The sequence below is a fragment of the Carassius auratus genome, unplaced genomic scaffold, assembly GCF_003368295.1.
Source record: "Carassius auratus strain Wakin unplaced genomic scaffold, ASM336829v1 scaf_tig00034587, whole genome shotgun sequence".
NCBI classification, from domain to species: Eukaryota; Metazoa; Chordata; class Actinopteri; order Cypriniformes; family Cyprinidae; genus Carassius; species Carassius auratus.
Window position 1 is genome coordinate 32,912 of NW_020526163.1, and position 25,486 is coordinate 58,397.

At 40.0% G+C, this 25,486-nt stretch overlaps 1 protein-coding gene across 1 annotated transcript in view; it reads left to right on the forward strand.

Moving 5' to 3' along the window:
- The window catches only part of LOC113081545 (uncharacterized), a 63,940-nt gene that overhangs the window by 27,743 nt on the left and 10,711 nt on the right, over nt 1-25,486 (forward strand). Inside the window, exons 6-13 of the mRNA XM_026253632.1 lie at nt 7,646-7,993; nt 9,303-9,641; nt 9,730-9,739; nt 12,768-13,417; nt 15,696-15,863; nt 15,964-16,056; nt 16,263-16,337; nt 16,864-16,977. Of these exons, the coding sequence (XP_026109417.1) occupies nt 7,646-7,993; nt 9,303-9,641; nt 9,730-9,739; nt 12,768-13,417; nt 15,696-15,863; nt 15,964-16,056; nt 16,263-16,337; nt 16,864-16,977 (1,797 nt within the window). The remainder of the gene's footprint in view (nt 1-7,645; nt 7,994-9,302; nt 9,642-9,729; nt 9,740-12,767; nt 13,418-15,695; nt 15,864-15,963; nt 16,057-16,262; nt 16,338-16,863; nt 16,978-25,486) is intronic.

The following is a 25,486-nucleotide window of genomic DNA, read 5'->3' on the forward strand; positions in this document are numbered from 1 at the left end:
TCTTCACAATTATATTCCTTCTTAGAGAAAAATGGTATACTGTGTGTGAGGATTTCCTGTCAGGATTTAGACTGTATCATAGTACTGAGACTGCTCTCCTTAGAATTACAAATGATCTGCTCTTATCATCTGATCGCGGGTGTAACTCTCTATTAGTTTTATTGGATCTTAGTGCTGCGTTTGACACAATTGACCACAACATTCTTTTGCATAGACTTGAACACTTTGTTGGCATCAGTGGAAGTGCATTACCATGGTTTAAATCGTACTTATATGACCGCCATCAGTTTGTAGCAGTGAATGAAGATGTATCATATCGATCACAAGTGCAGTATGGAGTACTTCAAGGCTCAGTACTAGGGCGGCTACTCTTCACGCTTTATATGTTACCCTTGGGAGATATCATCAGAAAACGTCCCTAGGTTACGTATGTAACCCTAGTTCCTCGAGGGAACGAGACGCTGCGTCGTAGCGCTTTTGGGGAATGCCTTTGGCAAGAACAACTCTGAATATCGTGTGCAATCAGTTCAACGGAAGGGCGTGACGTCACGGACGGGGTGACGTAGCGACCAGGAAGCTATAAAGCCGCGTGCCACGCAGCTTGCCTCAGCTTCGAGTAGGGAAGCAAGCGCAGGCAGGGGTGCCGGGAGTATGGCTCGGCGACGCAGCGTCTCGTTCCCTCGAGGAACTAGGGTTACATACGTAACCTAGGGACGTTCCTCTTCGGGAACTCGAGCTGCGTCGTAGCGTTTTTGGGGAACGATGTGCCAACGCTGCCAGACTACCAAGGCCCTGCCTAGTGTGTATCCGAAGAGCACAGCTTAGGACGAGAGGACAGAAGAGCCAGGAGCGGCTCGCATATCGAGATTGTAAAATCTGGCGAATGTAGAGGGCGTGGACCACCCCGCAGCGTTGCAGATGTCCAAGAGGGACACACCTGCTAAAAAGGCCTTAAAGGCAGCCATACTCCGCGTAGAGTGAGCCTTGGCTCCCAAAGGAAGGGGAAGACCAGAGGACTCATAGGAGACGTTGATAGCCTCGACCATCCAACGACTAAGGGTCTGCTTAGAGGCAGGAGAACCCTTTTTAGGAGGACCATAGCATACAAGCAATTGGTCAGACTTTCTCCACAGGGCAGCTCTGTGGATGTACGCGTCCAATGCTCGCACTGGACACGTACAATTTAGCTTCACCTGGTCTGGCTCCCGAAAGGGAGGAGGACAGAAGGCCTGCAGTACGACAGGTTGTGGTGTGACAGAGGGAACTTTAGGAATGTAACCCGCTTGAGGGTAAAGAAATGCTTTGGCCATACCAGGGGCAAAGTCTAGATAGTTAAGGGCCACCGAGAGGGCCTGAAGATCTCCAACTCTCTTTAGAGAGGTAATAGCCAGTAATAGGGCAGTCTTAAGTGTCAGATGTCTGTCTGAGATTTCTTGAATTGGCTCGAATGGAGCTTTGCAGAGAGCCTCTAACACCACAACCAAATCCCATGGGGGAATACGGGACCGTACTGGAGGTCTCAGCCTCAGTGCACCTCGGAGGAAACGTGTAACTAGGGGGTGTCTACCCAGTGACTGGTCACTGAAAGGGACGTGGTAAGCAGCTATGGCCGCCACGTACACCTTTAAGGTGGAGTGGGTTAACCCCGCAGAGAGCCTAGCTTGTAAAAACTCCAGAACTGTACCAACTGGGCAGTTGACAGGGTCAAGGTGGCGATCTCTGCACCATGAAGTGAAGAGTTTCCACTTCAGGGCGTACAGTTTCCTCGTGGAGGGAGCTCTGGATTGGAGTAGGGTCTCAACAACCTCGGTTGAGAGACCAGCTGCTAACAGATGTGCCCCCTCAGGGGCCACACCCACAGCTTCCACAACTCCGGGCGAGGGTGAATTATTTTGCCCTGCGCCTGAGAGAGTAGATCTGTCCTGATCGGAATCTGCCATGGAGAGCCGTCGAGGAGAGAAATCAGATCTGCGAACCATACTCGGCCCGGCCAGAACGGGGCTACTAACAACAGACGGACCCTGTCCCGGCGTACTCTCGCCAGAACTCCCGGGAGCAGAGCGATGGGGGGAAAGGCATACAGACGAAGCCTCGGCCAAGTCTGTGCCATGGCATCTAGTCCCAGTGGAGCTGGGTGAACTAGAGAGAACCAGAGGGGACATTGCCATGTCTCTCGAGTCGAGAAGAGGTCCACCTGAGCTTTGCCAAATATTTGCCATATCTGCTTCACCACCTCGGGATGAAGCATCCATTCCCCGGGCCTCGGCCCCTGTCTCGACAGCATGTCTGCCCCCACATTCAATCGCCCAGGAATATACACTGCTCTTAGCGAGAGGAGTTTGCCCTGGGACCACAGGAGGATCTGGTGCACCAGCTTGTACAAGGGGCGTGAACGCAGACCCCCCTGGTGATTGATATAAGAGACTACCGATGTGTTGTCTGGGAGGAAATATTTTAAAGCTCGATATACTGCTAGCATTTCTAGACAATTGATGTGCCATGTCAGATGGCGACCGCTCCACAGGCCGCGGGCAGGGTGGCCACTCATGACCGCACCCCAACCGGTGAGGGACGCATCTGTCGCTAGCGTTACACGGCGACCAAGAGCTCCCAACACCGGGCCCTGATTCAAGAACCAAGGTTTCTTCCATATGTCTAAGGCACGAAGGCATCGCCGCGTGACCTGAATAGTTCGGAAAGGATTTCCCCTCGGGGAAAACCCCTTGGTCTTGAGCCACCACTGAAGGGGCCTCATGTGCAGGAGACCAAAAGGTATCACGTTGGACGCAGCTGCCATGAGCCCTAACAGTCTCTGAAACTGCTTCACAGTGAGTGACTGGCCTTCTCTGACTCTCTTGACTGATGTGAGGATCGACTCGATCCGAGCAGGAGACATACGTGCCTGCATCGTGGTCGAATCCCATACTACGCCTAGATAGGTGGTTCTCTGAACTGGAGAAAGTACACTCTTCTTGGCATTCAGTCTCAAACCCAGCTCCCCCATATGGGCGAGAACGACACCTCGATGTCGAACCGCCATCTGCTCTGATTGAGCTAAAATCAACCAATCGTCGATATAATTTAGAATGCAGATGCCCTGCATACGGAGGGGTACCAGAGCCGCATCTACACATTTCGTGAACGTGCGGGGTGAGAGTGCAAGGCCGAAGGGAAGTACTCGATATTGATAAGCTTTGCCCCCGAAAGCGAACCTCAGAAACTTCCTGTGTTGTGGAAGGATGGATATGTGGAAGTATATCTCTTTGAGATCTATTGTGACAAACCAGTCCTCGGATCTGATTTGAGCTACAACCTGTTTGACAGTAAGCATTTTGAACTTCAGTGACATAACTGAGAGGTTTAACTGACGTAGGTCTAAGATCGGACGCAACCCCCCATCCTTCTTTGGAACTATGAAATACCGGCTGTAGAACCCGGATTCCCTGTCTAGAGGAGGGACCACCTCGATGGCCTCCTTCCTTAATAGGGTATTCACTTCTTGTTCCATAACCAGAGCCTGCTGGGGGCCGACGACTGTCGGTGTAACCCCATTGAATCTCGGCGGTGGACGGCCGAATTGAATAGCATAGCCTCTTTCTACTGTGTGCAGGACCCATTGAGATACATTTGGCAGAAGTTTCCACGCTGCTCGAAAATGTACTAAGGGAATCAGTCTCTCGAGACTGATCTCTGGTGTAAGAGGCCCCCGAAGGGGAGGCGAGCTTCCCAGCTCCGCTACGCTCACGGGCGGAAATAACTGGGAGGGACGCTCGCGGGAGACCGCTGCGCCCTGAAGCACCGGCAGGGTTGGCAGACCGGCCTCCAGAGGGTACCGGGGAGAGACGGGCACCGTATAACGAGGTGGATACCGCTCTGACCCCGTAGGGGCTACCCTCGAGGTCACTGGAATATTGGCGTCAGGACCTCTTTGTCGAGGACTTCCTAGCTTCGATAACTGTACGAAGATCAGATTTTAATCTAGGAGCCCCCGACTCAGAGCGTCGCTTAGACCCTCGGTCCCGGCGTGAGGGAGCGCGAGTGGCGACGCTCTGCTTTTGAGCCTCACGGTATGAGGAGCCTGCTAGTGGCGTGAGTATCTCCCGTCCAGATAACCCACAAGAGCGACGAGGGAGGAAACTCTGGAACGCCGCCGCCTGCTTGCGGGCCTCCTGGAACCTGTCGACGACAGTATTGACTGTGTCGCCGAACAGGCCCGAGGCTTGGAGCGGGGCGTCCAGGAGGCAGAACCTGTCACGATCTTTTATTTGGGACAGGTTCAGCCATAAATGCCTCTCCGCGGCCACCAAGGCTGCCATAGACCGCCCAATCGCGCGAGCGGTCTCTTTGGTGGCGCGGAGGGAGAGATCAGCGGTCCGTCTAAGCTCTGCAATATCATCGGACTTGATCCCCTCTCCCTCGTCTACATCTCTCAGCAGGTCGGCCTGATATGCTTGAAGGACGGCCATGGTGTGAAGGCACGCCCCTGCCTGACCTGCTGCCACATAGCCCTTGCCCACTAACGCTGATGTTGTTCTCAATGCTTTTGTAGGCAAGGCCGGAGCCTTCAGAGACGATGCCGAACCGGGTGACAGATAGCCCGCAAGCGTCTGTTCGACCCGTGGCATCGCTCTGTAACCGCGCTCATTGAGCCCTGTCACATTTCCATAATATTGTGAATCAGGGCCGAAGAGACGGGTGGAATATGGGTGTTTCCACGACCTTGCTATTTCGTCATGGAGGTCGGGAAAAAAGGGAAGGCTCCGGGCTGGAGGTGGTTGTCTGGGCCTGAGATACTGCTCATCGAGTTTACTTCTCTGCGGTTCATGTTTTTTCTGTGGGGGCCAGTCTATTTTTAACTTCTCGACTGCGCGAGTAACCACCTCCAGCAGCTCCTCATACTGGGGCGAAAGGGGTGGTGAATCCCTACCAACTGTCTCCACATCCACCTCATCAGACGAAGAGAGGTGGAGTGTCGACCCCTCGCCCTGGGGGGAAGAAACCGACGAGCGTGCTTCCGATCCCAGGGTTTGGGCGCCTGATCTAGCAGATGAGGAAGGAGATAAGGACTGGCCCGTCTCCATTCCCTCTGCCAGATCCACCTGCGAACCCCACGAGTGCAGCAGCCGCTCTGCCTCAGCAGAAGCGGGGCCAGAGCCGCGGGGAACGCTGGCGAAGGCTCCCTCCTCGAAGAGAGCCCTCCGGGATCGAAGCGTCCGCATTGGCAATCGTTCACAATGCGGACAGTCAGCTCCCTCGAGAGCTGACTCAGCGTGCTTCGACCCCAGGCAAACCACGCATAAATCATGTGTGTCCCCAGCCGTGATGTAGCGCTGGCATGGAGGAACACACAGTTTATAGCGCGATTTGGTTTCGCCCTTCAAATGTCTAGTCTTTGCTTTGGACTTAGGCATTTTAGTCACTGATACTGGACAGACAACAGTAAATAAGACTTACAAGACAGACTTATGAACATGCACACACAGAGCGCTTGCTGAAAGACGCAAAGCTGAGGCAAGCTGCGTGGCACGTGCCTTTATAGCTTCCTGGTCGCTACGTCACCCCGTCCGTGACGTCACGCCCTTCCTTTGAACTGATTGCACACGATATTCAGAGTTGTTCTTGCCAAAGGCGTTCCCCAAAAGCGCTACGACGCAGCTCGAGTTCCCGAAGAGGAACATGGTGTTAGCTTTCACTATTATGCTGATGATACTCAGCTCTATATTTCCTCGCAGCCCGGTGAAACACACCAATATGAAAAACTAATGGAATGCATAGTCGATATAAAAAACTGGATGACGAGTAATTTCTTACTCCTAAATTCTGAAAATACAGAGGTGTTAATTATAGGACATAAAAACTCTGCATGTATAGTATTAGCATAGAACACTGTCTAACCCTTGATGGCTGCTCTATCAATTCTTCATCATCAGTTATGAACATAGGTGTGCTATTTGATACCAATCTTTCCTTAGAAAGCCACGATTCTAGAATTACCAAAACTGCATTTTTGCATCTCAAAAATATCTCTAAATTACAGCCTATGCCCTCAATGTCAAATGCAGAAATGTTAATCTATGCATTTACAACCTCAAGATTAGATTATTGTAATGCTTTATTGGGTGGTTGTTCTGCACGCTTAGTAAACAAACTACAGCTAGTCCAAAATGCAGCAGCAAGAGTTCTTACTAGAACCAGGAAGTATGACCATATTAGCCCGGTCCTGTCCACACTGCACTGGCTCCCTATCAAACATCGTATAGATTTTAAAAAATTGCTTATTACTTATAAAGCCCTGAATGGTTTAGCACCTCAGTATTTGAATGAGCTCCTTTTACATTATACTCCTCTACGTCCGCTACGTTCTTAAAACTCAGGCAATTTGATAATACCTAGAATATCAAAATCAACTGCGGGCGGCAGATCATTTTCCTATTTGGCGCCTAAACTCTGGAATAACCTACCTAACATTGTTCGGGAGGCAGACACACTCTGGCAGTTTAAATCTAGATTAAAGACCCATCTCTTTAACCTGGCATACACATAACATACTAATATGCTTTTAATATCCAAATCCGTTAAAGGATTTTTAGGCTGCATTAATTAGGTAAACTGGAAACACTTCCCATAACACCCTATGTACTTTCGGTTCCTTGCCGCTGTCACCTCTGGCTTGCTTAGTTGGGGTCACTTCATCTACAGTGACATCATTGATTTGATTGCAAATAAAAACACAGACACTATTTCAACTGAACAGAGATGACATCAATGAATTCAATGATGAACTGCCTTTAATTGTAATTTTGCATTATTGACACTGTTTTCCTAATGAATGTTGTTCAGTTGCTTTGACACAATGTACTTTGTATAAAGTGCTATATAAATAAAGGTGACTTGACTTGATGAAGCAGCAGTTAAAGTTGCACATGTGCAGTAGAACACCGTTATAAAGCAGCTGCTGCTTAAAGTCTGTAATTATGGCCATAAACACTGTTAAATGCTAAGTCACTTAGATGTTACCTGAGTCCCAGAGATGTTGCAAACTAAACTGAAACGTACCTGGCTAACCAGCTAAACCAGCTTCATGATACAGGCTCTGGGACTGGGTTCATATTTTAGAACTGTATATTACAGACATTATAAATTGTAGGAGAGACTGGTTAGAGAATGTTTTGCTGTAAAATGTTTCTTTCAGAAACAAATATCTTGCATTGTTTGCTAAATTGGAAGAAGATCATTTTGTTGTGTTTTGCTGTTCCTAATGAAATCAAGAAGGGTATGTTTTAATGATCAACTATCTGTGTTACTAGTGTGATGTTTTTGGAGTTTTGTACCAAGTTCTTAAATATAGCCAAAAACAGTCTGAAAATATTGCAAACATTTTTAATAAAGGAGTTTAGAGAACCTCTAATATAAGGTTGTGCTGCTGTAGAGATGAAGAGTGAATGTGTTTGAGAGGAAATCAGAAATACAGTTTTCTCAGACAGCGAGAGTAATTGTCATCAACAGCAATGTAAAGTCTTTTTTCAGACATTACAGTAGACTGAATACATATCAATTTATTTATCTGTTTATTTGTTTGTAGTTATTTCACATTATAAACTATAAATAATTTCACATTATAAACGTTGTGTCTGTTCCTGTACAGAATTCAAAGTGAAAGGTTCCTCTGATGATGAGACGATTCCTCTTGGAGGGTCAGTGGTTTTGTCCTGTCAGGTTGATGAAAGCTTGATACAGAGAAGTCTGAAGGTGGAATGGAGAAGAGCAGACTCTGAGACTCTGGTTCATCTGTATGAAGACGGTGAGAGTCGACCGAAGAAACAGCACAAAGATTATCATCACAGAGCTCATTTCATTACTGAGAAGATTAAAGAGGGAAACTTCTCCATCCGTCTAGAAAAACTGAGAGCAGAAGATGCTGGAAAATACACATGTAAAGTTTACATTGACCAGGATTGTGTGCATTCAGCCGACAGAGAGCTCGAGATACTGAGTAAGTGAAAATAACTGGACCTGCTGTTTTATACCTGGTCAATATATGATTTTAATTTAGTGGTTTTTACTATATAAATATTTAATTTCCAGATTTAACTAAATAATAATATTATGATCATTTTAGTTACTTCAGTCATAAATATAAGAGTCTGATGTAATGCACCACTGGACTGGTCCTATATGAATTATTCAGTTTGAAAGTGTACCTACTACAGGACTGATAAACACTTTTCTGGACCGTAGATGATTAATCATCTCTTCTGTTGAGTGAGTTTCTCGAAGAGTCTGAGAGAGATTTCATACAAACTTAAACTTTCATACAAACTTAAACTTTAGATTTTAAAATAATTTTACTAACAGACATTGGCAAAAAAGTGTAAAACTACAATAATAGACCAATGTGGAGTAAAAATAAATAAATAAATAGCAACTTGGCACAATAGTCTCCACAAAAGACAGTACAGAAACAGACTGTTTCATTTTCAGGATTAATTCCAAACGGCTTTTTTCACCCTTGAAGGGCAGTTTGTAGGGATCTGTAGGGACGTACCAAACAAAAGTGATCAACTGAATCCCTTCATGAAGAGCATTTCCAGAAGTGTGTTACCGTAGGGAACATGTGATGGTCACTTCACTGAAGTGATTTCCATTTGTGATCATGCCATCTTCATTCAGGAGATCTTGTGATGCTTTTTAAAATAAAATTGGGATTGATTTAGACTTAGGCAAATTAAATTTGTCTTTTAATGTAAGACAAAATATTTTTCATCAGTGATAGAAACATTAAGACGGTAGTGTAAGCAAGTTTAGTATGAAAATAGTTTAATAGTAAATAAGACACTATTAGACAATATTTGAATAAAATAATAATAGGAATAAATATTTATTTGCAACATCAGATGAAGTGCAGAATGCTGCATGTTGTCAAGGTAACATTTGGTTACACGAGACTGTAATGCCCTGCACCCTTCAAAGAACACACTTCAAGTTATCTGCCCTTAGAAGGGAGTACAATAGGGATGTTCACTTCTGTTTGGAATTCATCCACAGTATAGGATTATTCAGTTCTACTCATTAATATCTTGTTGAACTGCTATTAAGTCTCTCAAATCATGATTTGCATTACAGTAAATAAATACATAATGAAAATAAAACAAACAACAGGCTCTTGCATTTCCTGTGCACTTAAAAAATGTTTCAATCAAATGAAGAGAGTTCATACATAAAACACAAATCCTTACTGTTCATTTGTCTTAACAGGTATTTCAGATTAACCTCATTATTTGTTTTATTTTTTTTTATGATAGGGTTTAATGTTCAGTGCCACACACTTGCTCCTCTGGGATCTTCAGTGGTTTTGCCCTCTTATAAATATAAACCTTTATCAGTGGAGGGTCTGAAAGTGGAATGGAGAAGAAAAGACACTCTGGTTCATCTGTATCAGGACGGAGAGAGTCGAGCAGAGGAACAAGATGAAGATTATCAGGATAGAGCTCATTTCTTCACTGATCAGATTCAACATGGAGACTTCTCCCTTCATCTGGACAATCTGAAAGCTGGAGATGAAGGAAAATACATATGTACAGTTTACAGTCAGCAGAAATCTGTGTTTTCAGCTTGGACAAATTTGGAACTGAAATTACTAGGTAAGTCAACAGATGAAAATACCTAATCTTGTAGTCTTAATCAATAGGTTGAATAGTTTAGTTTTATGTACTATATCTGTGCTTCCAGTAAACATAAAGTGAGTTTGGAGCTTGTAAAGCAAAGGGTCACTCTTACCATCTCACACTACTTCTGTTTTCCATACATATTTCAACACTGAAATGAATTTTATAATATTTAAGCGACTGGACACATGATGTTCACACAAAAGGCAAAAAAGCGGGTGAAAAATCCCACAGACTTTGCAGAGATGGCAAAAGTACACATTATTCACTCAAGTGGAAGTACAGATACTCGTTTTTAAAATATTCATGTTTAAAAGCTGAAGTACTGACTACACTTTTACACTCAAGTTAAAGTAAAGAAGTATGGGATCTGACATGTACTTAAGTAAAAAGTAGCCATTACTGATATGAACTCATTTCTCATGTCATATAAACACCTTAATATGAAAGAACTTACATTTTAGATTTTGTTAGTTTTGTTTGTTAGTTAGAAATGTAACTGGAAGCCAGTGTAAGGAACTGAGGACTGGTGAGATATGCTCAGATTTTCTGGTTCTAGTCAGAATCCTGGCAGCAGCGTTCTGGATGAGCTGCAGCTGTCTAATGGTCTTTTTGGGAAGGCCGTGAGGAGCCCATTACAATAGTTCACCCTGCAGGTGATAAAGGCATGAACAAGTTTCCCCAACTCTTGACTGGAAACAAAACATCTCATTCTTGCAATGTTTTTTAGATGATAGTATGCTGATTTAGTTACTGCTTTGACATGACTACTGAAACTAAGGTCTTTCTCCAGAATCACACCAAGATTCCTGATTTTATTTTTAGTTGTTTGACCCCTAGAGTCAAGGTATGCATTCACCTTGAACACTTCATCTTTGTTTCCAAATGCAATAACTTCAGTTTTTTTCCATGTTTAACTTAAGAAAGTTCTGGCACATCCAACTATTAATTTCATCAATACATTGGCATAGGGACTCAATTGGGCTGTAGTCATTTGGAGATAAGGCTAGGTAAATCTGGGTATCATCAGCATAGCTGTGATAGGCAATTTGGTTCTTTCTCATTATTTGACTCAGTGGAAGCATATACAGGCTAAACAAGAGTGGTGCAAGAATTGAGCCTTGTGGGACTCCGCATGTCATAGACGTCCACTTAGACTTATGCTCTCCTAGATTCACATAATAGCCTCTCCTTTCTAAGTATGATCTGAACCATTTGAGTACCCCCGCAGAAAGCCCGACCCAGTTTTCCAGTCTCTCTAGTAGAATGTTATGATCGACAGTGTCAAACGCAGCATTGAGATCTAGCAATACCAGCACTGATATTTTGCCAGAGTCAGAATTTTAGCCAATATCATTTATTATCTTAATGAGTGCTGTCTCTGTGCTGTGATGCGGTCAGAAACCTGACTGAAAATTGTCCAGGTATCCATTTGTTCAGCTGATTTAAAAACTACATTTTCTATAATTTTGCCTATAAAAGGAAGATTATATATTGGTCTATAATTGCTCAAAATGGTGTTATCAAAATTGCTCTTTTTTAAGAGGGGCTTAACAACTGCAGTTTTCAGGGAGTTTGGAAATGTCCCAGAAAGAAGTGAGGCGTTCACCACTTCTAAGAGATCTGCTTCTAAACAATTTAGCACACTTTTGAAAAAAGATGTGGGAGTGTGTCAAGATAGCAGGTTGACCATTTTAAGTGATGCACTATTTCTTCCAAAATTTTGCTATCAATTGCTTTAAAAGTAGACATAGTATCTTTTTGATATTGTGGCCAAATCTGTCTGACCTCTGCGTTACTTGAGGATGTGCTAATCGCCTTCCTGGTTCTTATGATCTTTTCAGAAAAGAACGAAGCAAACTCATCAGCCGAGAACATTTCACTGGGAATCTGACTTGGGGGGTTTGTCAGTCTCTCAACAGTGGAAAAAAAAGAGTATGAGTGTTGTTTAAGTTACTGTATATAAGGTCTGAGAAGAAATTATGTCTAGCTGTGGCTAGTTTCACATTAAAAGCATGAAGGCTGTCTATATAGATTCTATAGTGAATTTCAAGTTTCGACTTCCACCACATCTGCTCGGCTTTTCTGCATTGTCTTTTCATAGTCTGAACTGCTGTTGATCTTCTCCAAACTGATTTCTGTCTGTTTGTTTTCTTACTGACTATTATTGGAGCAATATCATCAATAACATTCAAGGAGAATATCAATAGTGTCTACATAAATGCTTGTACAATAAATAGTACACATGTGTTCTCGTTTCTGCATATCCTTCTGACAGAGACCGATCTAGATTCAGTGGTAGCAGAGATCAATATATCAAAGAAAATACAGAAGTGATCAGATAGTGCTATGTCCTTAATAACAATGGATGAAATGTTTACGCGGTTTTGCATGCGTTGTAGTTTTAAAACGGTGCCTAATATTGGGGAGGTCTCCCTCACTTTGGTGAAATGTCTGACAAAGTAAGTTTTGAAAAGGAAACAAAAACAAAGTAATAACTCAGAAACCTGCCATGTACAAATCCCACCTGCTGTCCATCTGAACAAGAGATTTTTTCTCTCTCTCTGACTTTTAATATATTTTCTCTGGTTTTTCTTCCCTTCGCACTAGCGGCAACTGATCTCGCTCAGCAATCTAGGCTGTGGCTTGTCTGACGCACCTTTTCCCTCTATCTCGTTACTCATCCTATTTATTCTGCTTGATTTTCACCCATCCTTGTCAGTGTGTTCTGTGATGTTTTGGCGTTTGGCTTCGGTTCTGTCCTGTTCCTCCTTTCTGGTCAGTACGCTCGTTGGTTTGTCTGCCCAGTTGGTGTAACGTGTGCTTTGCCCTCAGAGGATTTCGGACTGCTCTTCTGGTTCTCGTCCTGGACTGTTTTTGACCCTGGTACTGCCTGCCGTTCTCAGCCCTGTCTGCACCTCGCTTGACCCCTTGTCTGTCCGACCATTCTCCTGCCTACCATTTTGGATTTGTTGCTCCTTCTCTCCTGGCGCTCTCGGAGGCTGAGTGCACGACCTGCCCACTGAGCAGTTGGAAGTTAAGACTGAGTTTTTTCCCCAGTGGTTTTTTGTTTTGTTTTTTGACGTTAAGATGTTCCATTAGAGAGAAGCTAAGTGTCCAAGCACTTCTGGGTGAGAAGGGTACACTGGTGCACTGTGATGCAGCTTGCTTTCTTCATGTTTGCCGGGAAATTGTTTTTCTTGGCGTCGGCCTGGTTGCTTTCTATCGGCTCTGTGGACTCACAGGCTTATTGGGAGCTGGTGCAGACGAGGCTTTAATGAACATGGCCTTACAGTACACCTCTTGCCAGCTCTTATCCCTGAAGTGGAATTACTATCTGTCGGGGGACACCTATGACCGCTGTGACCTGGCTGGATTACTGCGGCCCAAGCGGTATATTCATCGGAGCACAGGACGAAGCTACATCTCTTCCTCGTCATCCTCAATCCCAGTTTTGAACTGCCGACGAAGGACTACACGACTGTCTTCCTCCGGGGTTGATCTTACTAACTTTTCTGCTCTGCCGTATGAGCGGCATTTCTGTGATGTGGCGTCTACAAGCCCTTTAAAAGCTGCGTTACTGAACACGCACTCTGTGAACAACAAAGCTCTATTACTGGCGGATTTTATCGTGGACAAGAAGCTGGACTCGTTTTTCATCACGGAAACATGGCACAAACAGGACGATGGTTTTCTTTTTAATCAGCTGACTCCAGCGGGCTTTGGACTCATTGACGTTTCACGAACTACAGGTAGAGGTGGTGGTATTATAGTTCTTTACAAACTGCAATACAAGATTCACCCTGTGTCCGTTCCTCCTTTTAAAACTTTTGAATGTCTTGTTTTAAATGTGTCTGATACTCACTCTGGTCTCCATTCTGCCATGGTCACTATCTATCGACTTCCTAAACTGAATAAGGACTTTCTGTCTGAGTTTGCTGATCTTCTTTCTATATTGTCCGTCAGATTTAAGAGAATTTTTATTCTGGTTGATTTTAACTTGCATGTAGATCAGAAAGCCTGTCTCTTGGCCAAGGATTTTCTATCACTCTTGGACTATTTTAATTTTTCTCAGTTTGTAAATGTCCTCACTCACTGTAAACGTTAGATTTAATTATTGCAAGTGACTCATCTCTTTCTAATCTCTCTTTTGTGGATGCTGGACTTTGTTAACATCTAGCTATCTTTTTTTAATATTTAGACATTTCATTCTAGTAGAGAGACTTCACAAACTATTTCTTTCCGTAAATGGCAATCAATTGATCATGCTACCTTTGCAAACTCGATTGTCTCTTCTTCAGTTGGCATGTCTTCTGCTCCTCTTGAGGATACAATTTTAGCATTCAATAATGTCCTTACAGCCAACTTGGACATCTTTGCACCCATAAAAACACGTAATGTTTCATTTGCACAGTCAGCCCCCTGGTATAACGGTGACTTGCGTTTACAGAAGGCTGTGTGTCGGAAATTAGAGTGAAAATGGCGTCACTCTGGTTTAAATGTGTTCCACCAGGCATGGAAAGATTGCTTGTCAAACTACAGATTAGCCATTGAAACTGCAAGATCTGCCTATTTCTCAAACATTATTGATAATAATCAAAGCAATCCCAGGAAGCTCTTTCATACAATTAACAGTCTTACAATTAACTTTATCTGCCGGGCTGTGTAATGAGTTTCTCAAATCTTTCAGTGAAAAAAATTACAATATTCACACAAATATCCATTCCTTGCAGTCTGCAGATCTAGCAGTTAATACTCCTAGGTTCTCTGGCATTCCTTTATTCAAATTTACTTTATTACAACCTGAGATGCTCTGCAACCAGGTTTCTGGTATGAAACCTACCACTTGCATACTTGATCCCATGCTTGGTAGCCTGTTTAAATCCTGTTTTGGTCCTTTATGTCCCTCAGTTCTTGCTATAATAAATTACTCTGTCAACTGGGGAGGTGCCAGCAGCACTTAAAACTGCTGCGGTTACTCCCGATTTAAAAAAAGCAAAATTGTGATGTGAAAAATCTGTCAAATTATCGCCCAATCTCAAATCTATAATTTCTGTCTATAATTTCACAATGTCATTTGAGCCTTTTGTCCAGAATACAGTTAAGACATCATTTTATCACCTCAGAAATATAGCCCGGCTACGTCCTATGTTATCCTTTTCGGTAGCTAAGAAGTTGATTAACTCTTTTGTCTTTTCGCGCATTGACTATTGCAATGGTCTTCTAGCTGGGGTATCTAAATCATCACTGGATAAATTGCAATATCTTCAAAATTCAGCTGCTAGAGTACTATCTGGGGTCAAGACCAGGGACCATATAACTCCGGTCTTGGAGTCCCTGCACTGGCTACCTGTTAGGTACCGTATTGATTTCAAAATCCTTATGTTGGCCTATAAATCTCTGCACAATCTGGCACCTGAGTATTTGACTGACTTATTAATCCCCTACACACCACGTCGCAATCTGCGCTCCTCTCAGAGTGGTCTTTTGGTTGTTCCGAAGACACGGCTTCATACGTGGGGTGACCGAGCATTTTCTGTCTATGCTCCTAAGCTCTGGAATTCTCTCCCGGCCGACATCAGGGAAGCAAATTCATTAGTGACTTTTAAATCTCTTCTTAAAACATTTTATTTTAGGATTGCTTTTACATGAACTTGTTTTTATGTGTTTATTTTCTCGTACTTACATTGTGTTTATTTATTTGCTGTTATGCTTGTCTGTAAAGTGCTTTGAGAAAGCTACTTTTAAAGGCGCTATACAAAATAAATTTATTATTATTATTATTATTATTATTATTATTATTAAATAAAGTACAATTTTCAGCCTCATTCTGCTCTTGGGTCCTCATCTGTCCTGACACTATGACTTTTGCCCCAATAAACTCCTAATTTACTGCTTCTTAATAGTTATTAAGGGATGTAAAATATGATAATGCAGAATAAGGCATTAATATGTGCTTTATAAGTACTAGTAAACAGCCTATATGCTAGTAATATGCATGCAGATAAGCAGCTAATCTCCATACTAAAGGGTTACCAGTAGGACGAAAATTTAATGAAATCATAATTTATTATGTGACTGAATGTGATTTATTGTGTGTTGTCTCTCCAGACACAGTCTTTCGTCTTCAGATGTTTCTCGTCTTCTGTCCAAATGTTCTGATGTTTCTAGCATTTGTCCTCTGGGGTGTTTCTGAAGGTCAGTGTTTCACTGCTGATTAATCATCAGTGCATTATAATAAACAATTCTAACACGTGTTTATTAATACAGTAATTATTAATGTCTGGTTTTGTTTCAGGGTCTCTGTTTGAGTCGGTCTCTTGTTGTGCTCTTTATTTTCTGAGGCCTTTCATGTTGCTCTGGACGGCTCCATATATTAATAAATTCACAGGTGATTCATTGTTACCAGCTTATGAGAGAAAAAAAATACTTCATGAATTATAATACCCAGACTGTTTTCACATGAACTAAACAATATGTCACAACCTCAATTCATTTACATTAAAACTGATTTAGTGTTTTATTGGCATTCATTTCATTGTGTTGGTGTTGTAAATGATATTGTGATGTAATTACTTCATCTTTTCTGTTTTATAGGAAACAAGAAAACATGGGTACGAGTGTTCAGTTTTAGAGCAGAATATATTGTTTTCTCTGCTGTTTTTTATTCAGGTAAATAAATCCAAATATATATATGCATTTAAATGCACATTAACAGTTGAACAATAATTACATATAAATGATTAAATATTCTAAATATTCTGCAGGAAATCTTAAACGTGGCATGACATTAATAATTGGAAGTGTCTGTTATTGTTTTATTGTTTTCAGTATCATATTCTACACACGTTCAGTGTTAAATCTCTGAGGGATTGAACACCTCGTCACTCTTATAATCTACGCTGGTTAATGATGAAGAAATCACATTAATAAACAGACATGATGTTATAGTGATTGAGACTGAAGCTAAAGCTACTTCTACATCATTTCTCAGCATGTTTTGGGGTTATGTGAGGGTCAAGGGTCATATAATCAGCACAAAGGTCACAGGGTCAGTGCCAGGAAAAGTTAAATGAATGAGTCGTAAATAATGTTGCATCTGTTCGGCGAGAAGATAATTTGTAATTCTTGTGATCTGTATTATTATATTTGGTTCTTCTATTTTAGTAATTGTTGTTTTTCATCTTGTTTCTTCTAGTTCTGTTTAAATCTGCCCTGGACAAGAGTCTGAATTACACTGGATTTGAAGGAGTCATGATTATAGTCCTCTTTGTGATTGTGATTCTGTTCACCCTCCTCTATATTACTTTCTGTAAGTATTTCCTTCCATCAGGAGTCAGTAAAGACACAACACAACATATAAAAACCATAATATCAGACCTGATTTATCGGTTAACTGAAGCATTTCCCTCAATTTGCTAATTTGTTCCCTCGATTTGCCCAATCGCGTGCACAATTTACTAGTTTGTTCTATACACAATTTAGCCTACTATTTTTTTCCTGCATGCCATCTGTGGGGCACCGTAATTGAGTGATTTAAAGAGTTGAGAAAAGACAGATTCAAATAAGAACAGAGAAAAGACAGATTCTTCTACTACATGCAGAATACCTGGAGGGTCATCTAATCCTGATCAAACTCTCCTGCCTGTGATTCTCTAATGATCCTGAACACACTGATTAACATGGTCAGGCGTGTTTGATAAGAGTTACAGGAGTAAACTCTACAGGAAACTGGATCTCAGGACAGATTTGAGCATCTCTGATGTCTCTCACACACACTCACAATTGCACAAGCTCTCTGCCCGTTACTCTCATTTAAATGTTTCTGAGGTGTCTTATCGTCTAATGACCTGGAAATATCAAGGGGATTTTCAAATTATGATTTCCAGGTCATTCAAAATCAGGGAAATAAATAACATAAAATTGAAATATGGAATAGTTTTAGCATTGCTTGGTTCAGTTATGCTCAGCTCTATAATATTTTATCAGTAGTTTTGCAGTCATTGTTGTTTGTGGGGAAGTCGTGGCCTAGTAGTTAGAGAGTTTGAGACCTAACCATAAGGTTGTGGGTTTGAGTCTTGGGCTTGCAATACCACGATTGATGTGCTCTTGAGGAAGACACTGAACCCCCAACTGCTCCCTGGACACTGAAGTACTGCCCTGAATAAACATATTTCACATAACAATGTTATATATAACATATTATATATATATGTTATATATATATATACATATATATATATATATATATATATATATATATATATATATATATATATATATATATATATATTCCATAAGAAAACTAATTAAGTTATTATAATTTAGTTATAATTTAGTTAATATAATTTAGTTATTATTATAATTTAGTAGGTCTATATACATGTGTTTCTCAATATCAATCATCAATCACCTTTATTTATATAGTGCTTTAAATAAAATACATTGCGTCAAAGCACTGAACAACATTCATTTGGAAAACAGTGTGTCAATAATGCAAAATGATAGTTAAGGGGGAGGGGGGGGGGTTGCTCTTGTTAAAGATGAATGAAAATGCTATTTCATTCATACTAGTGATCGACCGATATTGTTTTTTTATAACCGATACCGATACCGATTATTTGTATGTTTATGTACCCGATAACCGATATGCAGAACCGATATTTATTTACTGTTATACTTCTGTTTCTGACAATTATTACAACACAAATGAGCTGAAAAAAACATTTTATTTATAACAATCACTTCCCCCTTGCATACAAAAAAAAAAAAAAACATTATATTTATACACAAATAAATAGAGGGGTCTGAGTCCAAAAAATGTAAGCGCACTGTTACTAAGTGTCTTTGTTTTAAAATAAAAGCTTTGATGAGGTAAAAAAATAAAAACAGGTAAAAAAAATAAAGCACTAAAATGATTCTAACATATTGGTGGGGACGGGAGGGCTATTTAGGAGTGCATAGCTATTTACTCCCAGTTAAGCAGAACTAGGTTTTAGTGTAGAAAACAGAGTCTTTCAGCATTCTGCCCAGTAAGCCTGCTTCCTTCAAAAATGTCATGCAGTGGCCGTGCTTGAGGCTTCCTGATCATCAACCCAGTCAGGTGCTGAGCAATATGAACAAACTTTTTTCCCTAGACTATATAAAGTTAAACAGCACTTGTCAGTTGGCATTTTATGATCTAGATTCAATCTAACGTTAGATCATGAAATGCCAACTGACAAAGTGCTGTTTGACTATAATTTAATCAACCGCGATCGCGCATGGAGATAATAAATAATTAATTTCCACAAAGCGGTATATGTAGCCTATATTTGTATTAGCGAAATAATTGTTATGTAGTAAATGATAATATAATCTAGGGTGTTTAAACAAGATAATCTTGTCAAAAGTTTCATTCAGTGGCATTGCTTGAGACTTCCTGATCATCAACCCAGTCAGGTGCTGAGCAACATGAACGAACTTTTTTTCCCGAGACTATATAAAGTTATACAGCACTTGTCAGTTGGCATTTTATGATCTAAATTTAATCTAACGTTAAATCATGAAATGCCAACTGACAAAGTGCTGTTTGACTATAACTTAATCAACCGCGATCGCGCATGGAGATAATAAATAATTAATTTCCACAAAGCGGTAGGCTATATTTATATGTGTATTAGCGAATAATTGTTATGTAGTAAATGATAATATAATCTAGGGTGTTTAAACAAGATAATCTTGTCAAAAGTTTCATTCAGTCGCCGTGCTTAAGCCTCCAGATCATCCGTCAGTTGCTAAGCAATATGAACGAACTTTCTCTTCTAGACTAATGGTGAGCAAATACAACAGATAGAGAATTAAATTCAACGCTTTTATTTTCAACATGCACTCATTCTTGTCTGTTTTATTTAATTCATGTAAAGATACGTCTTTATTGGGGCAGGACATGATGAATTACACTACGTGACTCAATGAGTTCATCTCAATTGTTTAGAAACAAGCTGCATAAATTAACTATATCAGGAATTTATGTCTCAGATCTCGTTTGTGCATGTCTGTTACGTTAAATAAAGTTGATTAATTAAAGCAAACCAAGTAGAACATATATTTACCTGTGCACTGAGTTGTTGGTGACTGATCTCCTCAGACACCCGGGCTGCAATGGCGGAAATCTCAAAACGGCCACAAGATGGCGCCGTAAATCGGCGAATCCGATATTACATAACCGATACCCGATTATGGAAAAATGCTTAAATATCGGGAAAAATATCGGTAAACAGATACATCGGTCGATCACTAATTCATACTGAGTTTTTTACACTGTTAAAGAGTTGGATTCCCATGCTAAATATGGACAATGTTAAAACAATTAAGTTGTACGTTTGAAGGAGTATTTTTGTTCCAAAAATACCTCTTCACCGTTTATTTCTTAAGGATAATGCAGTCCCAACGAAAAAGGGTCACGATCGTGTGTTGGAACCGCAGGCGGTGAGTAAAACTGCTTCAAATATCTCTGTGTTGTTAACTTAGCTATCGGCGCATAAGCACATCAAGTAAACAACATGCAGTGTTGTCATCAAACTGCACTTTCCACATGTACAGCTTAAAAAAAAAAAAAAAAAAAAAAAAAGACGACATAAAGTGGAACTTAGTCATTTTCCAAAACCGCTGAGCAAATATATACAGTTTCAATACATGCCACATAGAGACGTCGTTGCTGATGCAGCTCTTGTTAAATTTCAGCCTCTGGATCTGATTCTGGATGATAAATATACGACTGAATCTGACTGTTAGCCATGGTTTGTTTTGGATGATGGTTTTTTCCTCAGGGTAATGTCACAGCTTCCAAACGCTCTCAACTCAAAAGCCTACTGGCGCACATGATTCTTTAGCTCCGCCCACACGTCACGCCTCCAGGCGCTTGTGTTTTTCCGGGAAAAATCGGTACAGACTATCTTTCTCTTATAAATTTAATAAAACTAAAAACTTTTTGGAGTTATGAAGGATGCAGTACTACTCTATAGGTACTCAAGATTAACTGGATATTGAGTGAAAACGAGCATTTCACCCCCTCTTTAACGCATTTGGATATTAAAAGCATATTAGTATGTTATGTGTATGCCAGGTTAACTGCAAGAGTGTGTCTGCCTCCCGAACAATGTTAGATAGGTTATTCCAGAGTTTAGGTGCCAAATAGGAAAAGAATCTGCCGCCCGCAGTTGATTTTGATATTCTAGGTATTATCAAATTGCCTGAGTTTTGAGAATGTAGCGGACGTAGAGGAGTATAATGTAAAAGGAGCTCATTCAAATACTGAGGTGCTTAACCATTCAGGGCTTTATAAGTAATAAGCAATATTTTAAAATCTATACAATGTTTGATAGGGAGCCAGTGCAGTGTTGACAGGACCGGGCTAATATGGTCATACTTCCTGGTTCTAGTAAGAACTCTTGCTGCTGCATTTTGGACTAGCTGTAGTTTGTTTACCAAGCGTGCAGAACAACCACCCAATAAAGTATTAAAATAATCTAACCTTGAAGTCATAAATGCATGGATTAACATTTCTGCATTTGACATTGAGAGCATAGGCCATAATTTAGATATATTTTTGAGATGGAAAAATGCAATTTTACAAATGCTTGAAACGTGGCTTTTTAAGGAAAGATTGCGATCAAATAGCACACCTAGGTTCCTAACTGATGACGAAGAATTGACAGAGCAACCATTAAGTCTTAGACAGTGTTCTAGGTTATTACAAGCAGAGTTTTTAGGTCCTACAATTAACACCTCTGTTTTTTTTCTGAATTTAGCAGTAAGAAATTACTCTTCAGCCAATTTTTTATATCGACTATGCATTCCATTAGTTTTTCAAATTGATGTGTTTCACCGGGCCATGAAGAAATATAGAGCTGAGTATCATCAGCATAACAGTGAAAGCTAACACCATGTTTCCTGATGATATCTCCCAAGGGTAATATATAAAGCGTGAAGAGTAGCGGCCCTAGTACTGAGCCTTGAGGTACTCCATACTGCACTTGTGATCGATTTGGTACATCTTCATTCACTGCTACGAACTGATGGCGGTCATATAAGTACGATTTAAACCATGCGAATGCACTTCCACTGATGCCAACAAAGTGTTCAAGTCTATGCAAAAGAAAGCTGTGGTCAATTGTGTCAAACGCAGCACTAAGATCCAATAAAACTAATAGAGAGATACACCCACGATCAGATGATAAGAGCAGATCATTTGTAACTCTAAGGAGAGCAGTCTCAGTACTATGATACAGTCTAAATCCTGACTGGAAATCCTCACATACAGTATACCATTTTTTCTCTAAGAAGGAATATAATTGTGAGGATAACACCTTTTCTAGTATCTTGGTCAGAAAAGGGAGATTCGAGATTGGTCTATAATTAACTAGTTCTTTGAGGTCAAGTTGTGTTTTTTTATGAAAGGCTTAATAACAGCCAGTCTGAAAGTTTTGGGGACATATCCTAATGACAATGAGGAATTAATAATAGTCAAAAGAGGACCTATGACTTCTGGAAGCACCTCTTTTAGGAGCTTAGATGATATAGGGTCTAACATACATGTTGTTTGTTTTAGATGATTTAACAAGTTTATACAATTCTTCCTCTCCTATAGTAGAGAATGAGTGGAACTGTTCCTCAGGGGGTCTATAGTGCACTGTCTGATGTAATACTGTAGCTGACGGCTGAATGGTTGCAATTTTATCTCTTATAGTATTGATTTTAGAAGTAAAGTAGTTCATAAAGTCATTACTGCTGTGGTGTTGGGAAATTTCAACACTTGTTGAGGCATTATTTTTCATTAATTTAGCCACTGTATTGAATAAATATCTGGGGTTATGTTTGTTTTCCTTTAAAAGAGAAGAAAAGTAATCAGATCTAGCAGTTTTTAATGCTTTTCTGTAGGATATGTTACTTTCCCGCCAAGCAATACAAAATAGTTCCTCTAGTTTTGTTTTCCTCCAGCTGCGCTCCATTTTTCGGGCTGCTCTCTTTAGGGTGCGAGTATGCTCATTATACCATGGTGTCAAACTGTTTTCATTAACCTTCCTTAAGCGTAAAGGAGCAACTGTATTTAAAGTGCTAGAAAAGAGAGAGTCCATAGTTTCTGTTACATCATCAAGTTGTTCTGAGGTTTTGGATATGCTAAGGAATTTGGATACATCAGGAAGATAACTTAAAAAGCAGTCTTTTGTTGTAGAAATTATGGTTCTTCGATACTTGTAACAAGAAGTAGAATTTACAATTTTGGCTATATGAAGTTTACACAGAACTAAATAATGATCTGAGATATCATCACTTGGCTGAATAATTTCAACACTATCAACATCAATTCCATGTGACAGTATTAAATCTAGAGTATGATTTTGACAATGAGTAGGTCCTGAAATGTGTTGTCTAACACCAATAGAGTTCAGAATGTCTATAAATGCTGATCCCAATGAATCTTTTTTATTATCGACATGGATATTAAAATCACCAACTATTAAAACTGTGTTGTTACTGGATGATCCACGGCTGGTGGTGACTTACAATTTCTTTTTTTTTTTTTTTTGCTTAAACCCGTGTCTGATTTCAGCTATTATTCTGTCCTGATGAATACATGTAAACATCTGTTATGCGAAATATTATTTTAAAATAGCAGTACTAAATCAAAACTAAATGCAATTATTATTATCCCTCTTATTTTTACTTTTTTATTATTATTAATAATTTAGCATCGTCTGCAATTCAATCAAAAACGTATTAATAATGAAGTGAATCAAGTCTGATCAACCATTGTAAGATACCACTGTCTCACACAATCCTCGAACAGGGCCTAGTTATTTTTGATTTTATATCTTTATATAAATTTGATGTGATCAGAGAGCAGCGTTTGTGAAATCACAGCTGGATAAGTCCATCATATCAATATATTTTTACAGTAGCCATTAATTTATTTAAATATTGTCTCTGACCTCTGATAAAACACCAGATATCAGCAGTTCAGTCATGTATAGAGAAAAATCACAAACTTTATCTGAATTATTTGAATAGAGTGAGTAAATTAAATGTGGTCATAAAGCTATTGATTGCCGTATTGAATTAAATTCTGTTGCTGATGCTTGTAATGGTATTATTCTAACGAATTACACACTTTAGATTTGATATGAAACAAAAACATTGCGGTGGCCAGATCCTCATATTGAACTTATTATAAGTGAGTGGATTTAAGTTTGAGGAAATCTAATTCGTCAAACAGCTGCTGTAAAAAAATACTGTTGCAGTTAATTATCACATATTAATATTCAGTATTAGAATAACTGATAATGTGTTGTTTCATAATAAAGTAAGTGTTTGTGCTGCTTTAATATTTTATGTTCAGCTTGTCGGCATATTTTCATTATCTCAACAAACTCTACATTTTAAGTTGTGATAAATAATCGCAACAATCATTTATTAGAGTGTTTAATTACTGAGGTTTATTATGGAGATATTTGTCTTTACTACAATATTGTTCAGTTGAATAAACAGTAAACAGTGATTGAATGATTTCCTCAGAAACACAGATAGTAGCTCCACACAGTGTAATGATCTGCTGAGAAACTCTCATTGTCTCATATTTACATCACATAAATGCTCAGTGTCGTATCAGATACAGCACATGCTTCAGCAACAAGAGGACATTTCTTCAGTCCACTTACAGTACATACATGAAGAACTGAAGTTCACTTGATCAGTTTGTGTGGGATTACAGTAATCATTTCTGTTTCATTAACTGAAGTCTAGTTCCCAGCATGCTTTGCACTGGGCTGGATCAGGAGAGTAAATGCTGAAATGAAGTATTATTTTTTTTTTTTTTGTGTTTCTGAGTGAATGGAAAAAACAGTTAATGTTTAATGTTCAGTTATTTTTGACATTCAGAAGAGGTTCTGTTATGTTGAAGTGTGTGTGGTCTCCAGTGGAGTTTTTGGTTTAGTTATGTTACAGACATGAACATCAGACACTTACAGGTCTTTCTGTTTATTGGAGTCTGCTCAATACTGAGCTGATATAACTAAAAAACAATAGGTTCAACTAAAAATGAATGTCTAAAATTAAGAGAAATTCATGTGGTGAACCACTTACCTTCAGGAAACTGAGTAAAAACTGCTTTTGTTCATGTTCCCTCCTCAGAGACACAGCTGGAGACAGACCATAATACTCAGTTATATAAATCATAATAATCAGTAGAGAGAATGGATTAATAACCAGAATCAATGTTCACAGAAGTTAAATGATGAGGTCAAACACTTAATACAGGAGAGATGAATCATGATCATGTACAGTCTGATCAGATCACATGATCAACAGTCACACATGATTTAATACATTTACACAGACACACATGATTCATACTGAATTGAGCTTCTGGACATTCACTTACTGTAAAAAGATGTTCATCTTAATATCTGCATAACACTTCCAATGTGTGTAATATTGAGTGAACATGAGGCCTGTAAACAGTGTGTGTTGAGGATTTTGAGAGTATATGATATTTTATATTACTCTAGCGTAGAAACCTCATTAACGTTATAGCATAATAGATTTTAGCTCTTATTAATGAAAGTTTGGGCTTTTAATTACATCTTATGCGTAAAGGATCGGTTTTGACTGCTTTGTAAATGTTTTTGATGGTAATTTGTCAATAGATAAATAAAGTAATGTTAAGATAATTAATTTAACCTAAAAGTCTGCAATGTAGAGTCTATCAGTGACGTCACTTGCGGTCTAAAATGGGCTGAAACTATTTCAAACCAGTGTTTCAAGCTCGATTTTTCATTGTA